The 25,216-nt window shown below is 38.7% G+C and overlaps 1 protein-coding gene across 1 annotated transcript in view; it reads right to left on the bottom strand.

Annotated features, from left to right (window-relative positions):
- The window catches only part of SLC9A9 (solute carrier family 9 member A9), a 541,491-nt gene that overhangs the window by 274,052 nt on the left and 242,223 nt on the right, over nucleotides 1-25,216 (bottom strand). Inside the window, exons 8-9 of the mRNA XM_076004836.1 lie at nucleotides 24,975-25,080; nucleotides 5,128-5,216 (exon numbers count right to left, since the gene is read on the bottom strand). Coding sequence (XP_075860951.1) covers nucleotides 5,128-5,216; nucleotides 24,975-25,080 — 195 coding nt within the window. The remainder of the gene's footprint in view (nucleotides 1-5,127; nucleotides 5,217-24,974; nucleotides 25,081-25,216) is intronic.

Below are 25,216 nucleotides of genomic sequence, written 5' to 3'. Positions count from 1 at the left end.
CCCTGGCACTCCACCAACGTGATTGTCACCAGTGTTATCAATGATGTTCATGTTCATCTTCCTTGATATTTCAGCAGCATTTGGCATAATTCATCACATTCCTTCTTGAGACACTCTTCCTTTGGCTTCTAGAACACTATCCTTTCCTGGTTTTTCTTTTCCCTGATGGTTACGATCTCTTAGTCTCCATCACTGGTTTCTGACCAAGTAACACTGGAGAACTTCAGGACTTCGTTTTTGGCCCTCTCTTTAATCACTCCCTAGAGATTCACCCAGTCTCATATTTTCAATATCATCTCTATGCTGATGACTTCCCAAATTATACTCCTATTCTAGACCTCTCTCCTGAACTCCAGAACACTATGTCCAATTGGTTACACAGCAGCTCCACTTCATTGACTAATATACATCCCAGACTTAACAAGACAACACCGAACTCCTAATTGTTCCCCAAACCTGTAAGTTAGTCATCCTTAGCTAATAAATGACACCTCCATTCTTTTAAAACTTAAATCATAGCATGCACATGCCTGTACTTAAGGGTCTCCAGTGTTTTCCTAGCTCCTTCAGGCTCTCCAGGACCTTTCCCTTGTCCCTGCTTTGATATTGTCTCTCATACACTTCCCTAGTTTACTCTGCTCCAGTCACATTGGTCCCACTGCTCTGGCGGCTTTTGTATTTCTTGTTCCCAATTTCTGTCAAAAATATCGGCATGGCTCCCTCTTTTACTTCCTTCCAGTATTACCTTCTCACTAATGCCTTCCCTGGCCACCCAATCTAAAATTGCAAGCCTTCCTTCCAGTACACAAACTCCTAAACTTGCTTTATTATTTGGCCTTATGTCTTACCATGAACATACTGTATACTTCACTTATTTATTTTCATTACTGTAAAGCTCCTATACTGGAAATTCTTTTTTGTTCACTGTTATATCTCCAGCACCTTGAATAGTGGCTGGCACATGCTGGGCTCTCAAAAAATATTTCTTCAATGAATAAAGATATTTAGTGATAATAATAAGAATTACCTCTTAGGTAGAAAGGTAAGTAGAAAGTAAATGAGATTAAGTACCTTATACATGCTAATGCACAATACATGTTAATTATTTATATTCATGTCATATATCCATGTGTATGTTGGAAATAATTTTTAAGTGTGAATTACATGAAGGGAAGAAAAAATTCCAGTTAAAAGAGACAGGATGGAAGTACATGCAAGTCAGCCTCAAGCAAGGTAAAGACGACTGATGGAAAGACTCTGGCATTGGCCCAGTTAACCAATGCCCAGGCCTGCCTGGGAGGCGAGGGGATGAGGGAAGAAGGGAGTGGGAGGCAGGCTGCAACTTGTGTGGGTGGGATCATGGGGTCTGCACGCAGATCTGGGTAGCTCAGCGTGAGACCTCTAGGCTACAGACCACTGTGTGCTGACGTCCATCCTTAGTGTCCCTAGCAGTGTTTGCAGTATCTCTCTATCTCTAGGACTGCATGTGCACCCTGTAAAGCAATGGACCACTCCCAGTCAAGGCATAGAGTTTGCTGTACATGGTCATATACTCTTAATAGAATGTTTTGTTATTCACAATATAAATCCTTAGGGTGGGTAACAGCATCACAGTGTCTCTGTTAGGCTGTTTTGTGTCACGCACATAGTGATGTTACATGATTTTTTCATAAGTTGGAATAAAAATTAAATCATCTGCATCTAGAGGGTCATTATCATTTACAAAACATGCCTTAAAGTAAAAAAAATCCAATTTTAAAAAGGCACTCTAGTTCTTGAAACCATAAAGAATATATAATTCTCAAAAGCCTTTATATTCAGATACAGCCATCCGATTAGCTGGTATAGACACAGTCAATGAATAAAACTCTTTTGTAACCATGTGACATCACATAATAGTTTCCAAACCTTTCCCAGTTTCAGAGAGGACACAGTGGCAACCTCCACAGTATGTGTCTTAGCCTTGTTCTACAAGTTGTAATCGGTTTCCCGAGTGGAGTTTGCATTTTACTTGCTACACAGGTGCAGATGTGGCCAAGGACTTCTGATCACATTTCTTTCAAAGTGGTGACCTTACACTCCATATACTAGAGAGTGGGATATGTATGAGTACATGTATACATAGATAAGCAAGTATGTATAAATATGTAGGAGAAAAGATAAGCAGAAAATGACAGATCCTGAAAGAAAGAAAAGAAGTGAGGAAGGGGATGAGAAGGGAGTGGAAGGAAATTAGCATTCATTAGGCTTCTGCTATGATCCAGGCGCCCAGGAAAGAAGGCAGTGGGGGGAACAGAGATGAGGATATGCAGTTATCTAGATGTTAAAGAATGAGCTTGTGAAAATCTCCTTCCTTAAAGGGGAGTGCTGTAAAATGGATGCTGGCAGCCTGTCAGGGAGTGCTTGTCAAGCCATTCCGAGGGAGAACAGAAGGTTGTGGGAACTGATTCTGGCTTTGTCTCCCCTAGGTGCTGGGGTGCTGTCTTGCCATGAGATGAGTTATCTTTGAAGTTCTGCTGAGCAGTCTAGATAGCGTGACTTCAAAGTGTAAGTGCCTAACCAGGGTTCAGCTTCCCAGAATACAAATGCTCAGAGAACCAAAAGAGGCCAGGTAAAACCAGCCCAAGACATTTCCCTTTAGGGAATAACAGTAGTCTCCATAATGAAAAGGATTGGAGGTTTCTGGATATTTGTATCCATTTTTTCGGTTTGTTCTTGTATTTGTTTCACTCAGAGGTCCTTGAAATTTCTGTAATTATATCTTGTGATTCCTCTGAGTCACCTGAGGTAATGGGCAGAGGGAAAGGAGGCCCTTGCAGAGAGTCCCTGGGCAAGTTGAGGAAGGTCAGGTCCAGCTGAGCTGGGAACGTCACAAAGAGAGAGGGATGAAAGCAGTGACAATTTTGGAGAGCTCTAAAGTAAGCCTTCAATAGCGTCTGTTTAGGAATTCCTGGCCAATTACAGGTTCTTCTTGGATGTCACTTCTGCTTTCTCTATTCCCACTACCCCAATATCACATCAGATGTCCTGGGCAGTGCCAGGTTTATTATGACAGCCTCTTTACCTCCATTTGCATTGGGGATAAATTGCAACCTTTGGCTCAATTCCCTGTCATTCCCTATATCCACACTCCTTGATATATAACTTTGAGGTGCTCTCCCACTGTGGGTCAGGGACCTGCTTGGCCTCTGGACTTTGGACTGAGCCAGGTGATTTTCTGTGTCCAATAAGCTGTTTAGGAAATGTGATGCAAGCACAGGCGAGAAATGGACTTTCATCAATGCTGTGGCTTGTTCTTCACCAGGAGAAGAATGAGAGACACATGGTACTGGCAAATGTTCCCCAGTCAAGCCTACCCTAGAATAGAGCCTCCAATAAACTCACACACACCTGAGTAAACTAAGTTGGTACGAACAGACACACTCAGCTTAGCCCAGCTCAAGTGGCTGAACCTTGCCGGTGTGTGATAAATAAGTGTTGGATGCAACTGGAGTTGTGTGGTTATTTGTTACACAGCAAAAGCTACCTGATACAAGTGTCCTTTGATCCATGTCCCTCATGTCTGCCAAAGTAATATTTCTAACATGGGACTCCGATTATCTTAAAATTATTCAATGACTTCTTGTTATGGGCTGAATTGTGTCCCCTCAAGATTCATATGTTGAAGTCCTAACTCCCAGTACCTCGGAATGTGACCTTACGTAGAGACAGAATTATGGAAAATGTAATCAGTTAAGATGACATCATGCTGGAGTAGTAACCCAGTTTGACCAGTATCCTCATAAAAAGGGGAAATTTGGCAGTAGACACAGACATAGGGAGAATGCAATATGACCACAAAGGCAGAGATTGGGGTGATGTGGCTACAAGCCAAGGAACCCTGAAGATTGCCAGAAATCCTCCAGAGGCTAAGAGGGAGACATAGAACAGATTCTCCCTCACAGCCCTCAGAAGGAAATAATCCTGCCAACACCTTGATCTCAGACTTCTGGCCTCCAGAACCGTGAGACAATAAATTTTTGTTATTTAAGCCATTCCTCATTATGTTTTGTATAAAGTCTAAATTCCTTCACAAAGTATGTAAGTCTTTTCATAAGTTGGCCTCTGGCTATATCTATGGTCTCATCTCTCATTATATTCACTTGTATTACCCTTATCCCAATTGCTAGCCATGCTGAACTATTTACAGAGCTTCAGTTGACTGCTTGAGACTTTATCCATGCTGATCCCTTGCCTCAAATGCCCTTCCTGCTACCCTCCATTCCCCACCAGACCTAACATCTTTACCTAGTTAACTTCTATTTTCATTTCAAGCTCTAGATCGGACATTATCTCTGGAAACTTTCCCAATCATCTCTTTCCCTCATCATCTCTGGAAACTTTCTTTCCTAACTAAAGATGATGCCCTATTAAATGCTCCCCAAACACCCTGTACAGATATTCATTTCTACCATAGTACTTATCACACTGTGGGTAATTGTTCGCTACTCATCCCTGTCCTCATCAACAGACTTGACAATGAACTTCTTGAAGGCAGGGTCGCATACTATCTTTCCTGTATCCCTAGTGCCTACCATAGTGGTTGGCATAGAGAGGCTCTGTAGCAAATGTTTGTGGAGCAATCTATGTGTGTTCATGTGCAGATATCCACACGGATATGTTCAAGTCAAAAGAGAGATACCTTCTGCTTGTGTGACAACTGGCTGTTGAGTTTGCTTGGAATCAAAAGCACCCAATTAAAGACCAAACATCACTTCCTCCTTCTTCATTTCCTTCTCCCTCTATAACAACCCAATCTCACAGGCCTTATAATGCTTTTAGATGTAAGTGACTGTGAATTATTACTGACTAGAGAGGCCTTTCATCTTCAAGACTGACAGTCTAAGTTCCACATCTCACAGGAGGCAGAGACTATTATAACTATATTTTTGCTTACCAAGAGAATTGTTAATGGTTATCCTAGAGGGGGGAAAAAAGATCTATAAATATCCAACCCGTAATGAAGCCTTAAGCTTACTTTCTTCTTCCTTTACTAATGAAATTCTTTCTGAATGCACTGCCAGAATTGCTGCATAACGATTACACTGAGCAGAGAGACAAAGCCTACAATGAGTTTTTTTCTTTTACCTGTTTAGTCCTCATTTTGGAATCTGACGACAGATTGTTGTAAGTATAATGTGCCTGTGTGACTCCACAGAAGAGAACAGCAACTATTCCTGAAATTAAAAAAAAAAAAAAACATCAGTCAAAACCAATTTTCTTTACCATCAAAGTCACAGGATGGGGCTATCCCAGCTGGAAGATGGACTTGGTGTTAGTAGAGTTAAAACTGCTAATAATCACCGTGATAGTGAAACCTAGGTAAATCTTGCTACTTGCTTTAAACAGGGGCCTTGCAGGGTTAAACCTAAAGAGGAGCATTAAGAAGCAGACTTTAAGTAAAAATGAAAATGAAATGAAAAGTAGATTCTTTCTGGAGATAAATGACACCTTGGTCACGAGTTAGGAAAGTTAGACTTGGAAACATAAGAACAAAAGACTCCATAGTCAACTCTGGGCTTTTCACAGCCAGTGCTAACTACTTTGCTGCATTTTACACTAAATACTGGCATATTAGCTCAAAGACATTTGCTTTCCACTGTATCTTGGGGAGCCTGAAGAGGTTCCTGTCATACCATAATTTAGTATTAAAAGCCCATGAGTCACAAACCTAAGACGTATACAGGGGTTTTGTTCCTGCTGCCAATGCTCCCTATGTGCCAACCAGGAGAGAGAAGTCCTCATTTGTTCCTGAGCCTCCTTGGCAGGGCTGGGTGCCCTGTCCTGCTGCTGTTGAATACTCTAATGAACACATCCCAGGCACCCTGGAAGGTAAACGGTCTGTTCTCTTGTGCTTCCTATCAGTGGTGGGCCTTCAGCTGCTCCTTGGCTCGCTGCAGGGTTTATTTTTTTAAACCACATGATAGCAGCTTTAAATGTTACATGAAGTCACACATACACTAGATACTTTCTAGGGACAGAAGAACAGCAACCATGAGACGAATGTGTTATTTCTCCCTGGGCTCTGCTATTCTCTGTATTATCGCCCCTGTGCTGGGGTGGGGAAGGGGTGGGAGCTGCACTCTACTTCGGATTAAAGATTAGATCAATTATGGGAAATTGGGCAGAGAGGAGGGCTTTGGGAAAAACACAAGATATAAGTATTCTTCAACTCAGACCAAGAGGATTGAATTGAATTTTAAGCAGCAGAATCTTTCCAACTAAAAAACACTCATAAATTAAATGCTGATGATTCTTAAGAGTATAGAGATATGTGAACTGAATACTGACATTCCAAATGAATCTGCAATAAAGAATTTTAAAGAACTGAGCTTACTTGTTTAATATGTAGACGGTATGATTCTATTTACACGTTATTTTTTCAGGTTGGTATTGGATAAAATATTGCTAAGGCATTTACATAATATAAGTGCGTAGAATTTAGAAGATTGATTTTCTTTTAATATTATGCTTCAAAATTTTGGACAAAAGAATAAAAACAAGGAGGAAATTTTTCCAAGAAATATATATTCAGTAAGCATGTCTGCAGATTTTTTGGTAAACTTTCAGTTCCTCAGCATCTCTTCAGAAATTCTAAGAAAAAATGCTTATACAATATTATATTTTACTCTTCACAGAATTTCTATTAAAACATTAGTGAATACCAGGGAAATTTTTAGGATGCTGAAGCACTTTAAGTATTTCAAGGCACAAGGAGGATTGCCATGGATATTGTTTTGGTATCAAATATTTCTCCTTATTTATTTAAAAACGTGATTTATCTGTCTGTCAAGTCTAGTCTGTTGAGGGTTTTTCTGGGTGAGGTTTAGCTGACCCTCTCACCTCTGTGGAACTGTTTTGACTATATATTAATCTGTGAAGAAGCAGGGGATAAAAGGGCAGATGTGCATGGGTAGCCAATAAATTCATTGTGAGAACAAGAGTAGGTAACAAGTGTTATGAAGGACAGGAAAGGGACTGAGATTGGCCAAACAGATCTTAGCTGTGGGCCAAGATGGTGCTCATTTCGTTTACGTCTCCTCATTAGTGGCATTGGTTTGCTATCTCACAACAGGCTTACCATGACTAACCAACCCCTCCCACTGCCTTTCTCTTTTCAGTAACAGCATCTCCATCCTTCCTGTTGCTCAGGCCAAAACTCTGGGATCACCTTTTACTTCTTCTCTCATTGTTCACCAACAATTTTGTTGGATTGTCCTTCAAAGCTTACCCTGAATCCAACCATTTCTCAACACCTCCACCCCTAACATCCTGTTCCAAGCCACCATCATCTTTGGCCTGGATTATAGCAACAGCTTTCTAACTGGCCTCTCTGCCTCCTCCGGGCAGCCCTCCACAGTCTACTCCTCACTCAGCAATAGTGGTTCTATTTTTTTCAATTTCAAAATATTAAGGGGGTACAAATGTTTTTGTTACATGGATACCTTGTATGCTTAAGTTGGGGCTTTCAATGTGACCATCACCAGAATAGTGTTCCATTGTCCCCAATAGATAGGTTTTCATTCCTTATATCCCTCCAAACCTCCCCTCTTCTTGGTTTCTAATGTCCTTTTCATCTCTTTGTGCCCATCATTTAGTTCCCAGTCATTACAGAATACATGTGGTATTTGTTTTTCCATTCCTGAGATATTTCACTTAGGATAATGGTTTCCAGGTCCATCCAAGTTGCTGCAAAAAACATTACTTAATTTCTTTTTATAGCTGAGTAGTACTCTATGGTGTATATATGTCCCACATTTTCTTTATGCACACATGAGTTGATGGTTGATTCCTTATCTTTGCAATTGTGAATTGTTTTTATGATAAACATTTGAGTGAAGGTATCTTTTTCGTAAAATGATTTCTTTGACTTCAGGTAGATACCCAGTAGTGGGACTGCTGGATCAAATGGTAGGTCTACTTTTAGTTCTTTGAGGAATCTCCATACTATTTTCCATAGAGGTTGTACTGATTTGCAGTCCCGCCAACAGTGAATAAGCATTTCTTTCTCTATGCAGCCACGTCAACTTCTATTGTTTTCTGACTTTTTAATAATGGCCATTCTGACAGACGTAAGGTGGTATCTCATTGTGGTTTTAATTTGCATCGCCCTGATGATTAGTAATGTTGAGCATTTTTTCATATGTCTGCTGGCCATTTGTCTATCTTCTTTTGAAAAGCTTCTGTTCATGTCTTTTGACCACTTTTTTAATGGGGTTGTATGTTTTTTCTTGCTGATTTGTCTGATCACATCAGTCCTCTACTCAAAACCTCGTAGTGAACTCCTGTGGCTTGAAGGGCCCTGCAGGATCTGGTCTTGCCCTTTCTCACCTCCCCATAACTTTCTGACCTCATCTCCTACCACACTTCCCCTTTGTCTCACACTTTCCTCACTGAGCTGTTCCACCACAGGGTCCATGCACTTCTAGTTCCCATTGTTCAAAAATCTCTTCTCCAGATACTGACAGGGCTCCCTCCTTCCTTCAGATGTCTGTTCATATGTTACATTATCAGACAGGCCTTCTCTGTTCACTGTATAAAAATCATCCCCTCTCATCATTCTCTACTTGCCTTTCTTTTTGCCTTTGTTTTTTTCCCCATATTATTTACTGCTACTTAATATTTTACATATTTATGTGTTTATTTTCTGTCTTCTTGAACTGCAATGAAAAGCTCAGTGAGGGCAGAAGGAGTCATTGGTCCCTAACCCTTAGAGCAGTACCAGGCACGTGGCAGGCACTCCGTGAGTATTTGTTGAATAAATAGATGAACATTCCTATCCCCATTGAACAAGACATGAATGTAATTTACTCAAGGTCACCTTGAAAGTGGCAGGGCTGAGATTCAATATTTCCCAGACTCCCTGTGCTTTCCTGCCTATATTAGACCGTCTTTGAATGTTTTAAGAGGATCTTAAGCCATCTAAAAAATATCATTTCTGATATCCCAGGGAAATAGAGATTTGCTGATGAAGATTACATATCTAGTCAGCTGGGCTTGTCATTTGAGGATAATTTCCCTAGTCGCTCCATTGGTTTTTGTTTCCTTGTCTTTAATAGAACACTAAAGGCAACATTCTTGTTAAACACTGCTTGAGTTTCATCTGTATGAATATATCACATAAGCAAAAAACAATGGGGACTACGCCTATATGACCAGAGGCTTGGTGTAGCAATTAAAATAAAACAACAAAATTGATCCGACCCTTAGTATTAGCATACATAATCATAATTCTATAGCCTGCTAATTAAATAAATCACACAAATTACTGTAATTAGTACGACTTTTATAAGCCAAAACACATTTTGAAAATGTCTCATCTAAATACATCTATTATCCATAAAATTCTCTACCATAGAAACAAATTCAAAGTTGAAAGTTTTCTACCTTACAAATGTATTTTAACTGTCATTATGTTTTCGCATGTCCATGCCTGCCAAGTACTGGTTGTGCTGCTGTGATGTGGGGCCCTAGACAATTCTCTTAAATGCTCTGGATCCCAGATCCTCATGTGTAATCAGAGGAGAAGGGGGACTATGCGCTCTTTGTGCCAGTCATCAAACTAGCTAGTGTCTCGGCTCCAAACCTACCCTTCTTCATTGGCTCCATGATCCTGGGGCTGGGGCTCTACCAACCATGTTCTCCTTTGCCTGTGCTGTTGGGCTTTGCCAGCAGGAAGCCCCAGAAAGAGACTAGAACACAGCGTGGAGAGAAGGACTTGCTCCTTCCCCTTTGCCTGCTCTTCCTGTCAGCCGCATCTCAGGAAGACCTAATGACATCCCTCAGGGAAAGCAGCCACAGCCAGGCAGTGTCCACAGAGATCTGGATTCCAGCCCAGTGGTTTCCTCTTAGGCGCTTCTAGATTCACTTCCATTTGTTCCTTCTAGTCCTAGAGTTCACACTTGCTTCCTGGAATTATTACCTCTCTGTCACCTCCATTTCCCCTTTGTACTTTTTCAGCTCTCTGCCAACTGTTTGTCCAATTTCTTGCATTAAACTCCATCAATAGCTAGGTGGTTTCCCTTTTCCTGATGAAATCCTGACTGGTACTCTCTTGTGGGTCCCTTCTCATTCTAAACTTGATACTTCTCTGAAACCATGGAAAGTTTGTCAGCTGTAAATAAGATCCAACTTGTATCTTCCCGGTAACAACCAGGACAATGGGGACATCAGTGGCAGCTGAGACACTGTGCCAAGCCCCCAGTGACTGGACTCATGCTCTTTTCAATCCTACCTATGGTTGGAATTGGCATTTTTAAAAAGTGATGTCAGTTTGAGCCATTATATTAGAATAAATGGCTTGGAGATAAGGATATGTTAGGCCTAGAACTCTTTAAGAGGCATATCCCAGATTTGGACTTCTAATTCCCAATCCCATGACCTTTCCAAAACCCAAGCACTATTCTACCATGGAGTGGCTACCTTGAAGTGTGAGACATTCTCCATCATTTGAAATGTTTGGGCTGAAGCATCATCTGCCAGAGTTGTAGAAATGATTCTCTTCACAAAGTAAAAGTTTGGATTTCTTCCAATTCTACGGGTTTGTCTAGGCATTACTTCATTAATCCACTATGATTAACATCTCAATTTAGTCATTTGTTTTTAAAGTTCAGAATAAAGAAATAATAGTGGTTCCAAATGAAACCTTTAGACATTTTGAATAGAGGCAGCCCAATTTTCTCAGTAAGTAACAACAAGATAAACTTAAAGACTTTCAAATATTCTTTCAATTTGAGACAGTCAACTCTTCTAAAGTACAATTTTAAAACATATCATTAACGTATTTTATACTCATAAAAGCTTATTTTTTTTCAAATAAGCTATGAGGTTTAAAGAGAAACTCTGAAAGTCTTCTCTGTGTAGAAAAGGATGTTTCCAAATCTCTGGACCACAAACTTTCAGGTCAAATGACATCGAAAATTGTGAATTCTGATGTCTGTGCCCAAGCGACAGAGGTAGCTCACTGCACAGGAACCCGCTTCCTTTCTCCTTCTATCTCACTGCTGTTTCTCACCTCTCTGCCTTGTCTGTCCTTGTCACCCGTAGGCTGTGCTTAATTTATAGCTATCCTCCCCATACATCAGAAGACATTTGGCCCCCATCTGGAAGCTTAACTGTGTTCAAAAAATCTACGTTATACAAGGATTTCAGAACTTTTTCCAGTGCCTTTGAATAGTACTGTACATCCAACTTTTATACTGAATCACCTGAGGATCTTGTTAGAATGAAGATTCTGCTTCAATAGTTTTGGGGTAGAGCCCCAGGTTCTGCTTTTTATACCGTCAGGGGGAGTCCATGCTGCTGGTCCTTGGACCACACTTTGAGAAGCAAGTCTCTGGCCCATAGTTTGGTACAAAATATCAATTCACCCTTGCTGTGGCTTGGCCCTGACCTTGTATGGTCCTAAACTGAGACTTTTGTCTTATTCTTAACCCTTTAGCATTTAGGGACAATTAGAAGACAAAGGAGCAACACAGTTTTTGTAACCCTTTTTTCTTGGAATATACATGTCCTTTGCTAACTTTAAAAAATGTTTCAAAATTACATTTTTGTGTTTTATTTTCTGTTTTTCTTTCTGTGACTTTTTAAAATTGACATGGTTCTGTGAAATAATTTTAGTTTCAAGGAGGAATTATAATCAAGAACATGTGAAGAGTTTTAAATTTTTAAAATTCATATTTTATGGCTTTATTTTTAAATTATTCCTTTTAATCCCAACATTACTAGAATGTGAAAAAAATTACTCACATGGCATAAAATTAATGATAAATTTTACCAAATAGTTCAATAAATTTTGCCCCCTTTATAAAAAGATAAAGCAAATAAATCACATCCTTTGATCACAACAGCATAAAATTATCATCTTTTGGTCACAGTGTTATAAGATTGGAAATTAACAAATAGTATAGATTAAATAAATGTATCCATTGGAGATTTTAAAATGTATTCTTTTAAATAAAATTGGAGTTGAAGATAAAATTTAAGACGGTTTAGAAAAAAATAAAAATATATACTGCATTCCCTATCAAAACCAATGGGATAAAAACTAAATGATTATTTAGAGGAAAATTTATAGCCTTTCATGTATTTTATTAGTAAAAAATGATTGAAAATTAACAGACTATTTTATCTCAAGAAGCTAGACAGAGGACATAAACATAGACCCAAAGTAAACAGAATAAAAGACTTAATAAAGAAAAATGAAAAATGAGCCAAAGAGAACATATGAAAAAGTAGACTTGGTCAGTAAAATTAAAAGTTGTAAAATAACTATGTGATCCATGCCTCTCAGCCGGGGCGCTCTCAGGGCTCCAAGCTTTTCAGGCCCTGTTCTCTGGCCACAGATGCAGGTACCCAATGGCTGATGTTAGCCAGTCTTCCCCTCCTAGCCTCAGTCTTCTCATTTGGATAGCACCGACCTGTCTCACAGGCCTGTTCTGAGTATGAAGCAATATGATGGATATTAAAATGCTCTACAAACTAAATGCTAATAAGCAAATATAAGGTTTTACAGTAATTATTAGAAGTAGATGAAAGGAAGACGGCATGAAAAGAAGCAATAACTTAGAGAAGCTCATTTCCGGGGTACACTCAACAACATTTCCTGTTTAACAAGCTCCCAGGAGATAAAATAGTATGTGCTTTGCATATTCTATGCCCTTAGTTGTTATTTGTTGCCTTCTCTTCACCTTGAACTCCTGCATCAAGGAAAGCAGGTAAAAATGTGCCTTTTACTCCTAGTAATCCAAACTTAGACAATTCTCAGTAATATTATAGTGAAGGTACTAGACTTTCATGAGTTAGCCTGGGTATCCACTATTTATCCACCTGATTGCTACTTATCTATTGAGGTTCTGTAATGAGCTAAAGCACTGGTCATGGATACTGGAACATAAGAATGAATAAAGCCAGCCCCAGACCCCAAGGAGCCTCATGTCTCCTAACAGAGACAACATGCACACACAGACATCTGGCACTAGGTGGAATGTAGTGGGTGACAAGAAAATAGGAATCCTGAGAGTGATTCCTTTCAGGCTGTGGAAGGAGGGAGAAGGACATGGGGGAAGTTTTCCTAAAGGATGCAGAGGCTTTTGGGTCTTCAAAGATGATAACAATTTGGGAGTGCAGGTTCAGGGGTAAGGAATTCAGTAAGAAGAAAGGGAGAGAGATAGGAGACTGTGGGGCATGTCTGAGAAACATGCACTTCATCAGCACACATTGGGTTTTAATTCATTATAAATAGTGGATAAATGCACATTAAATTAATTATAATTTTTCTAAGTACAAAACTTAATAGGAGAAACAACTAATAAAGTCTAGGTTTAACTTTCAAACTATTAAAAGCACTAAAGTATTTGTATATTTTATTAGTCCTAGTATACATAAAAATTCTAAGCATGAAACACCTAGTATGTCTCTCCTCTGCTGGCAAAATATTTCAATTTCTTTCCCAACAAAAATGAACTGATCATTCTGTTTCCATCTCTGCTGGAAAAATAAGCAGTCATTAAATGCAATTGCTAAAATTGCTAAATGCAGTTGCCTAAGATCTTGGAATCAAGTTGTATTTATGGGATCCTTTGGCAATGATGAATGGAGTGGGGTATTATACATACATCTGGGTCCACATGGAGTGGGTCATGCTCAAAAATATCTTTTTTTTTTTTGGTGACTGTATAATTATTTCATTATATATTACAATGTAATAATAGAAATAAAGTGCACAATAAATGTAATGTACTTAAGTCATCCCGAAACCATCCCTCCCCGCCCTAGTCTCCTCCACTTTCCCCCACCATCCCCCACTTCCTCCTGGAATTGTCTCTATGAAAATGGTCCCTGGTGCCAAAAAGTTTGGGGACAGCTGAAGTAGAGACCAAGTACTTTTTTGGAGGCTCAGAATAACAGAGAATCTGGATGGTTCTGGGCATAAAACTGTTTTTAAAAAAATTACTATAGGGATTCTTTCATCTTGAATTATTTGGATAATTGTTTATGCTCACATGGTCTTCGTAGAAACACTTTTAGATGTTATGGCAGTCAAATTATATTGTTGACTTTTTTAGTGTAGTAGAGCTAAAACATCTTCCTGGAAAACTTTCAGACCATCTCCAGACTACCTAAAGAGCACTTTCAGAACCAAACACTTGAGTATTTCTTATTTGCAATTTTCTTTACTATGTGGCATATGGGGCTCTGAAAGAAATCAGGAAGCCGCCTAGAGAAAAGAATCAGAGTATCTGACTCACGTTTGTGTGCAGGATTGCCTTTCAGTGTTTGCACAGTGAGACTTCAGCAGTGGGCGAGATCCCCAAAGAATTAGCTGCAGGGGTTCATTTATGCAATTTTGAACAAGAACTAGAACCAATACTTTTTAACACTAGCTCAAAGAACTGTTTTGAGAAACCACAAAGAGGCATACAGTTAAATTCAAGTCAATTGGCAGGCAAAGAAATTTAGGAAACAGCGTGCTGACGTCCATAATTCTTTGGGAAAAATAATGATTCTGTTGGTGAGCAAATTATTTCCAGAGAGATCGATTTTCAGAGGACAATTAACTCCTTTGATTAACAGAGTAGCATTTACATTGTTCTCCATGACTCTCTCACTTCTGGATCCTCTCAAAGAATATTAGTTCTGCTAAATATACACTGTGTACTTGCTTACATCATCAAGGTTCAATGTGTGGTTATAAATCCTATATGGAAAAAATGTACTACATTGAGGGATCTAGGATCTATCTGGTCATAGCTCAGACGTCTAACTAGTTTAATGATTTGTGCAATTTAAATTCATTGCCTGGTCCATTGTTTCCTCCTCACTAAATTGAGGAAGGTGGTGTGCAATAGCAGTTATCAAACTGGGGTAAGACAACCCATTGAAGAGTGGAAGAAATATAAGAACTTCATAATTTTAATTAGCATTTTTATGTATTACAAAATTACCCTTTTATGTATAATATAATTACCCTTGTGGGTAAAAAAATGAAAATAAATATACAAGCATATGGTACCTGATGAACCTATTTTATTTTTTGCCAGATGGGGTCAAGAAATTCTGGTAAACATTGCTCTAGTCTAGCTGACCTCTAAGCGCCTTCCAATTTTAAATGTCTGCGATATGAATGGCTCAGTTTTTACATTTGCTTCAAGGTCTGCATACATAGAATTGAAGCATTGCATTGTGTTTTATTTACTCCTTCATGTTGACTTCCTGTCAAATAGATTATCCATATCTTCCTCTCGACCTTGATCTCCACAAAGGGCCGAGGCCCTGACCATTTTGCATTGCTCCTAACCCATACCAGTGCCAAGGAGACCAGGGGACATTAGGTGCTCAAATGCTGATTTGTCAAAGGAATGAAGCTCTATTGCAGGAAATGTTTATCTGCTTTGAAAAGGGAACACGCGGAGATTAGTTTTTGATCCTCACATACAAATATTAATAGATGTTTGCATGGATTTATTAGTGGCAGGGTCCATTTTCATTTAATATTTAAATTTCCTTATTCAAGACTATTCTCACTTACAATCTTTGCCTCTGATAATATTATTCCACAGTTCTTTTCTCATTAAAATTTGATAAAGCCTTCAGATAAGAAAGCAGAAAAATAAACGTCTGTCACATGAAGCATGTTTTTCCTTGACATGAAATGCAGACTCGAAGAGTTTCTAAGACAAGAAAATATTGCATTTTTGGACAGCAAATATTTTGTATCATTAGTACACAAAGAGTGAATGAGTAAGAAATAAAAAAAATGTGTGCTCTCAGGTACTCTGAGGGATTGAAGGTTGTTGGGTTATTATTCCATGCCACACTTTTATTTATTTTTGATCTAGTAAAAAGAGACATTTCTGACAGGTTTCCTACCACCACTGAAAGTGAACCTGGAACTAAGAAGTCAAAGATTTAACGAAATGGAGAACTCCTTCAGGGAATACGAAAGAATCTAAGTTTCCAAAGAGTACAATTACTGTCTCGTTCACCATATTTGGCAACTCTGTAGTTGGCAGATTAATCATGAGTCCGTGGAATAGAAGAACATCAATATAGAAAACAGCATAAATCTATGTTCTTATTCTGTTTCCCCAATGCAGAGTATAGACATGCATGTAAGTGTTACTTCATGTCTGTGTTGCATGATTTATAAATTTCCATTTAAAACAAAACTCCTCTATGTAAATTCTTCATAATGTAGTAATGAGTACTTATGCAAATCAGTTTGAGGTGTGGAGAAGAAGAAAAACGCTTTTCCACTTGTATCCCTGGTATATTGCCTCAAGCTTTGGTGCTCATCAGGCTTACCCTCCTTGTCCTTTTCTCTTTTCAGTTTCCATTTCTTTGGAGTCAGCTAACATATTTATACCAATGTCGCCCAAATCTCTAATCAGCAATCTCATCCCAGATGCCCAGGTCCCATTGCCCACTGTGCCTTTTCACGTGGATGTTCTATACTTGTGTACAATTCTGAAGGTCCTGGAATGAGCTGGTGATTGTGTCTCCCTTTCTACTGCATTCACTTGCATTCCCCATTTTGGTGAAGTGAACCATTGATCCAGTTAATATAGGGACCTGGGAATTATTCTTGACTCCTTTTTCTCTTTTACCTACATGTTAGTTATTTGTGCCATTTTTTGACAATTTTCTACACACCTCTGCAAAATACAGGCTCTTGAGAAGAAAAGAATTTTCCCTTTTTTGCTATGCCTGCCTCCTGGCACCATGAAGAGATGTTAAATAATGGGTGAAAACATTTACAGTGACGAAAGCAGGGTAACTTTGTCCACAACTTCAGTTACATGTGCAGGTTGTTTGAATATTGAGATGAAGAGCTATTTGAAGTTCAAGAAAGTGCAGGTGTGAGTTAATGAGTTATTATGCAAGGAGATGTACTTTACACCTGTGTTTAGTGAGATGGCATCATTGCATGTTTGCCCTGGGTTCAGTGTGCTGGTTAACTAATCCCCTTGAGAACTTTGGATGCCTGTTTCTGCAGCTTGAATGTCTAATAGTTTGAGCCCCCAGGTTTTATTTTTGGCTTGGAAAATCCTCACTGCACCTCATTTGTTGGTAAATTGTTGACTTAGTTGGATTCACCTGGTCCCGTCAGTATGGACGCGAGAACAGTTTTAAGGTAAGAGACGTTGGCTAATGATATGTATTTAGAAGCTGAAACTGGCCAGATTTGTTGTGAGAAACAATTCAAACTAAGTCTTCCGCTGGCGATTTGTTTTATTTACTGAGCTCCAGAAATACATTTCCTGTCCAGTCATGCAATGCATCAGTGGCAACCCAAATGGAACACATTCACCTCTGAGCTAAAAGCCTTCTTAAGAGTCTCAAAACAATTTTTGCCAAACTGAGAGGTGATGGAGATGAGAAGTAATGAGCCAACTTATTCAGATCTAGTGAAACCTCAACATGTCCAGTAATAGTTATTTTATTTGGAAACATTTCCTCCTTGTCTATTGCAAAAAAGGAAGACTTTCCCAAGTTTTCCTTTTCCTGACTGCTTACTCAACAAAAGCTTTTCAAGAACTGACTTGACAGATACACAGGACCTGAGCTTCCAAGTGCAGCTTTTCCTTATCATGACAATGTAATTAGGCTCTTGTGATTTGAGACCAATATAACAGGCTTGGATGGAGGGATTAAGATGATGTAACTGTTTACATTGTACTCCATACTTGGGTGTGCTGAGTGATTCTTTCAGACAACTTGGTCAATTCCTTAATGAATGGGCCATAGTTTTATTCCTTTGTTTTACCACTTTAAATTTTTTTTAGTGTCTTTTACTCTCTAGAATCAGACTAAAAAATGCAGCAGCATCATCAGTAACTAGGACTTTTTTTTCTCCATATTTTTACATGTTTATTTACTTAGATGGCAATCATTCTAAGTTGAGTAAATAGTGGTCTGTACTGTTTACCTTTCTGTATGAGAAAAAGAGGAATACCAATGGCCTCCTCCCCCTCCTTTGCCTTCAACAGAAATAAAATATGCCCCAGGAATCTAAAAATGGAAGCTGCTTTTATTATAGCAATGCCTGGAAGCAGAGAAATCATTAGATACGGTGTCAATGTTGCCATTAGAAATATTACTCTTTGGGTGTTTAATGACAGTCCCTGAAAGTTTGCTTCTGGCAAAAACCTGACCCCCAAAGTCTCATCTGGGAAACAGATTATAAAAATGAGTTTTCAAACAACCTGTCCAGCTGTGCTTTTGGTTATCTTTATAAACTGAAAAGCAGCTTCTATGACAGGATTCAATTTCATTAGAAAGTATGTTATAAATAATACTGCTGAAGTATTTTCAATATTCAATTTAAAATAATAGCTCAGTAACCTAATGACATTTAGAAAATAGGCCTCTGCACAAGAAAAATTTGACCTGATCAGAAATTAGGTGGACATATATATAAGGTACCTCATGGAGAGAATAACTTAGGGTCGTGTATTTACTCAAAAGCCACATTGTGTGTGTGTACAATGTCCCTCCATTACAAAATAATAAAAACCTTTTACCTTTGTAGTGAGGAAAATGGAGATACTAATTAATAGGATGACTTAATCCAATCTCTTAGTAAGTCAGCTGAGGAGCCAGAACCAGAGACTTAGCCCTGAGTGGCAGATTTTATAAGTAGGGCAAACAGATCCATATATGTTCTCTTTCCATGCTCTTCTGGCTTTTGAGAAATCCCTAAAGTCCATTTCTATGTACACACTGTCATCCCCTAGAAAGACTTCTCACTTGCATCCTATATTCTGCCCAGCCTTCCCAAGTAAAAGTTTTCTCAACTGCACTTGTATATTTCCAATAGCAGAGAATCAGACTTCTGGGTAATAGAAATGCCAACCTTCATTTGCATGTCTAAAAGCCACTTGTTTCCAAAAAAACCAAGTTCTTCTGTGTGACTATTGAACATTTGCAGGTGCAATTTCCAAGAGACTGAGACGAGGTGGCTGCAAATGTGGCCCTTGAAGTAAAAGATGATCAAAATAAATCTAATGATCATCATCAAATTAGTAACAACTGAAAGTGAAAGCAGGCGGTGTGGTAATGAGGAAGCCCCCCACACTGAAGTGTTCATAATGAATCTGATAAGGAGCTGAATTGGAAAGGATAATGAACACTGTGAAAACTGTCTTGAAAAGCTTGATTCTCTTTGTCTATCAGTATGCACCTGGCATAAGATCGTCCCAAGCATCCTAGCCCACAGGCTGTGCCGTCTCTGAGCCTTTTTTCCCTTCTGATCTGTCATCAAGTTATGCAGTTTCTTTTGTTGAAATACTTCCTGGATTATTGCATCCTTTGTACCATTTAGGTTTCTTTGTTTGCGAGCAATACATGAAAGACTCTAGTTACTGTAATCAGAAAGGAATTTCTTGGAAGCAAGTATGATAGCTCTCAGAAAAGAGGCATCAAGGTGGCTCCAGGGACCTGGTGGCAGGAATAAATAGAAGGTCTCAAGAGGGCGCTGCTATTGGAAAGAACAGGTGCTAGCAATTATATATGCTCTATCTCCCTCCAACGTTTCCCATCTCAGGGAAAGAGTGTTTGGTTCACCTAGCTTCAGACGTCCTTGTTCTCCTTGGCAGGGGAGGGTGGGACACCTTGACAAGGTGTTATGCAACAGAGGGGGTGACTGGTTCCCTAAGAAACAGCAGAATACCAACACCAGTGAAAGGAAGAATATGTGTAGGCAGCCAAAACCAACATGCATCCACCACATTCCTCCAGATCAGGCTCTTCTTTTCATGCTTACATGTCTTTATTTTTTAACTTAGGAATTGGGAACATAAAGTGTAGATTAATGAAACTTACGACATATCTTTCACTTGATGTATGGATCTGCTGTGGAGTATCTGGACCAGGGACAATAGAATCTGCAGGAATAATATCAGACACAGAGCCTTCACTACCTCATAAAGTGATCTGTTATTCAGATTTTGAAAGTGTTTCCTTTTTTTGAGCTAAAAAGATATTTATTGAGTGCATGGGATGCTTCAGCCACTCTGTTGGTACTGATAAAGCCCTCATGGACCTGATAGTCTATTATAACTTCTGCCCATAAATCCTAATTCTATAGATCAGCTCTAGTTTTGTATTTCAGAACTACAGAGAGTAAATAAAAAATGTAATCTCAATGCACATATACAAACAATGAGCAATTAGAAACCATGAAAGTTTCCATTCATTATAGCACCCAAAAATATAAAATAGCTAAAAAGATACTTAACAAGAAATTTGTAGGTCTAATATGAAGACAGCTATAAAAATTTACTGATGGCCATAAAATATGACTCAAACAAATGGAGAGACATAACATATTCCTGGGGGGAAGACTCAATGCTATAAAATGCCACTTCCCCTCAAATTAATATAGAAATTTCATGTATCCTCAGTCATAATCCCAAAATTATTCTCTGTTTGCAACCTAACAAAATTATTTTCAAATCCATCTAGAATAATAAATATATAAGTATAGCAAAGGAGCTTTTGAAAATAGGCAAGGAGGGTGAGAGATTGATCTACTAGATATTAAAGTAAACCATAAAGTTAAAATAGTTGAAACAGTGAAGATTGAAATCTCAGCAGAATAATAGAAAGCCCAATATATATAGACATATATTTACATACACACATAGACATTTAAACTCATAGGTAAAGGTTGATGGGTATTAAGATAAGCTTTCTGGGAAGAAAATCAAATCCCTACTATACCTCACACCACACATCAAAACAAATTCCAGTTGGTTTCCAATGCAAAAACAAAACCACACAACTTTTAAAAGGAAGTATACATTATCTTTAAGAAAGACTTGGGCTTTCTTAGGAGGTGATAAAATTACACAAAACTTGAAAATGTCTATACTAACCCCTTTCCTTTACCCAAACAAACAAAACATATTTAAAGGTACAAATACAAATTGAATAATATTTATAGCTTATATGACAAAGATTTTTGTTAATAAAGAGCAACTAAACTACAATGTGACAAAGATAAGCATCTCAACAGGTTATAAAACAAAGACTTTAAAATGGTAGTTCACCAAAGAAGAGATACAAAGAGCCAATGACATGTAATTAAAATTCTTTTCCTCAGTAAAAATATAATAAATGTAAACCAGAATAAACTAGAAATTGATTATGAAATTGACAGTGATTAATAAGATTGAGGGTAGTGTAGATGTGATTGAATGAGCTCTCTTTTACTTTGTAGGTGGGAGCACAAAGACATACAAATTTTCTAGAGGACAATTTGGACAAATTTCTCCAAAAACGTAAAATTTTAGCCTTCCTATTAACCAAGACATTTTATTTTTAGGCAGTTATATAAATAAAAATTCAAATATTTAGCTATAAGGATTATCATTGTAATAATAATAAATACTGTAAACAACCAAAAGATTGGTAGAATTATGGTAAGTTCATGTGATGCAGTATTTAATGTCATAAAAAATATTTGCTATAAATTGTTGAATGAAAAAAGTTACTTAAAAATAAGAAACATATACATATATGTATATGCATGAATATGTTCATGTATATATTTTTAATAAAGCATATATATGCATATTTATATATAAAATTAGATGGGCATAAATATTAAAAATTGTAATTAATAGGCAGTAAGAATATAAATGATTCTAATTTTATTTCCTTCTGTGAATCCACATTTTCTAAATTTTCTACAATGAATGTATATTACACCTTGGATGTAAGAAAAAATAAAATATATTTAAAAACACATGTGCTTTGTTTAAAGTAGCAGAAATCCTAATATGCTAAAAATAAAAAAAAATTATATATAAAGAAAAGGAGAAATCCTTTTTTCAAATGAAATCTTATGTGACAATGCAATTCATGAAACTAATAAAAGGGGTGAAGCAGGGGTCTCAGGCCTAGAGCCCTGCTCACTTAGTGGATGTCCTTGGGGGCCCAGTTTGAAGGGTCAGGGCTCAGGGAATTCTGCTGAGAAATCACTGCATATTAACACCATCTCTAGGACCTACATGAAGTGCTATTAGAGATCCCATACAAGGCTGTATGATTGCTGGCTACCTCTAGTTACTCATAAACTATTTAATAGTTCATTCCATTTTAGTTCACTGTATTCATTATTGTATATTCTTCTAGTATGCATTTTTCTAAAAAGTTTTCTAGATTTTTAGCTTTGCATCATACTGGTTTACCTGGAGATTAGAACTAAAAGGATTTTATTATTACATCAAAATGAACATAGAGAATTATGATTTGATATTACGCCCTCAGATTTTATTGAAGGTTGATATGAGAAATGACCACATAAAGAATAGATCTCAATCTTGCCTAAAATTCTTATTTAATACCTTGTCCATTCTGGTGTTCAAAGGCCCTTATATAAGGATGCATGTGATAAAGTCCCCTAACATTTTAGTGCCAGAAAAAAGTTTGCCCATTTTTCTAAATGAGTATGACTTCCTTTTATAATGCTGTATTATTCCTATACAACTCATCACGTTTCCCTTTTGGCTTTGACTGCCAGAAAGCTCAGAGCTGTATTTATTGCCAAACCATAGCAATTAACAGCTGCCTAATTTTGCAGAAAAACTCTATCCTAGAGCACTTGAGTGTTTACCCTCAACTAAATGGTCCCATGGTATGCATGGCTTACATTATGAGTTGTCTCAAATCCAATTTGAAAATAGGCAAAGATTAAATAATAAACAAACACATAAATAATTTGGACTAAGCAGGCTTGGTCTTTAGCAATAGAAAATGCTCACACCTAGAGTTTGGTTTATTTTGAATGCCTGTTAGGCACAGTGCCTAAATCTGGAACACTAGTGTTGAGTCAGTCTGCCCCTGGATACAGCCATGAACACTTGGCTCTTTCTGCTACTGAGATCCACACCCATATTCACTTGTCTCATGATACTGGCTCCTTGGAAGGTGGTCTGCCTGGCATTGCAATAAGGATATTTGGTAGAAAAGGGTAGTAAAAGAGCAAGGTGCAGATAAACTAGCAATTTATAGAGTTTCCCATGGACCATAACCTTTAAAGTAGTTAATAGAACAAGACTTGTTGAAATGGACCAGGAAATAGATAGTTTTCACACACAGTAATGAACAATTTCTAGGCAGTGGCATGTGTGTGTGTGTGTGTGTGTGTGTGTATATATATTTATTATAACACTCAACAGAAGATTAAAAAATATTAGATAAGTTAAGATACTTCTTTACCTTTCTGGAAGGTCAACAATTCTTATTGTTAACATTACTTAGATTATTTTATAAGTGATGTGCTGAATTCCTCTATAGAATATAAAGGAAGGGGAACCACATTTTTTTGAATGACTATGATATAAATGGTTTACCTATGTTATTTCATTTAAGGGACATGGTTATTTGTTTTTTTTCCTGGAATGCAGAAGCTCTTCAGCAACCTCCTCAGTCTCATGGCAATGCACTAACATAGCAGACTTTGTGTTGGAATGATTTGGATACAAGGTCCTGGTTGGAAGGGTGGAATCTGGCAATATAGTCTTGATTATAGTGGCACAAGAACTGGCAGGGTGGCTTTCTGTATCGGCAGCAGACACCCTGAAAGCTCATGGGGACAGCTTGGCCTGTATGGCTCTGCAGTAAGTTGAGCCAACTGGTTACAGCAATAGGTTATCATTACTAAAAGGATTCGCCATGGCATTCACAGGAGAGCCAAGACCAGCTAAGGGGCAATGGGGCCACACAGGCTCCTGGGATCCTAACTATCTTCCTTCCTATTCTTGGAGCTCTGCTTGATATTCCACCCATGGAATTTCATTCAAGGTAGAAAAGCTTGGTGCCCCAGAGCCGAGGGTCTGGAATTGGACTTCCTAGTTTTTAATCCCAGCTCCACCACCTACTGTTGGTTGAATAAACTGGGGATAGTCTTTTTACTTTGAATCTTTCTGTAAATTAATGAGATCATCCATGAAAGGCAGCTAGCCAGCACCTGGCTCATGGTATACCCTCAATACATGTCAAATTTTATTTTTATTTATTACTTAGATTTAAAGGATCACCTATTAAAATGCCAAGACCCTGGGAGGCATACCTGGTTACTAGTTAACACGTAAGGGGAGATTCTCACCAATTGAATGTCAGTTAAGATGTAGTGAGCAGAATGGGATCCAGGAATTGAAACCTGGGAGAAGCAAGGAACTAGGCCCGGGGAGAGAAATAGCTCTGGCATTTTTCTCAGAGCTGCAGTGATTCTTTTACATGGGAAAGCACCCATTCATTGCAGCTACCCAAGCGCAAATCCTGCTACTGCAGAAAGACAACCTCATTGCCAAATCCAGATCCCAGGATCCGTGGTTCTTGGGACGTTATGGACTGTCCCTCTATCAACTGTTCCACCTCAGAGGACTCTCTGTAAACTTGCTGTGGCAGGAGACATTAAACCGTAGTGTTAAGTGCCACCACATTTGCTATTTGTTTTCCTACCTTGCCATGGAGCATGCGCAAAGATCTTAAACACGGACGCATGTGGAGCTGTGCACAGCCTGGAGAGGCTGCTTGCATTGGAGCCTGCTGTTTACAGCCAAAGGAAGGCCACCACCCTTCTGTACAAAGCGGTCGTGTGTGTCCTTTCACGCTCCGAGTGGAGACTTCCATTTGTAAAGTCATCCATCACCACCATGCATCAGCCTTTTCCACACACTCCTGTCCAGCCGGGAGAGAAGAGGAAAGCATCTGGGAGACGTTCCATTAAGTTATTTTTGCACAAAATGGATGAATTATTATTTCTTCTCCTCAGGCTACCCAGGGGAGGCTGATTCTGACACAAACCATTCGCATCCACCGTTTCAGACAGACTTCATTTCGCCTCCTGCCAGGGCAGGGGGGCCGCCCCGCAGACACGCGGCGTCGCAGGCGCCTCTGGCCGCGCGGGCGCGGGAAGCACTGACCTGTCAGGCCGGCGGCCTCGGCGGACAGGAAGGCACTCCACGAGAGGAGGAAGAACAGGCCTGTTTCCAGCATTGGGAATTCACACAGCTTGGTGAATTTGGTCAGGTGAGGAAGGCGCGTTAAGGGAAACAACAACCGGCTTCACAGCTGCATTTCTTTCTTAGCTGAGAAAAAAAATAAAATGATCTGGTGATGACCGTTTTCGAGTAAAAGAACTGACTTTCAGATCCGACTGGAAGAC

This window comes from Microcebus murinus, chromosome 1, assembly GCF_040939455.1.
Source record: "Microcebus murinus isolate Inina chromosome 1, M.murinus_Inina_mat1.0, whole genome shotgun sequence".
NCBI lineage: Eukaryota > Metazoa > Chordata > Mammalia > Primates > Cheirogaleidae > Microcebus > Microcebus murinus.
The sequence above is the reverse complement of the archived record's forward strand: the minus strand, read 5'-3'. Positions and strand labels throughout refer to the sequence as shown.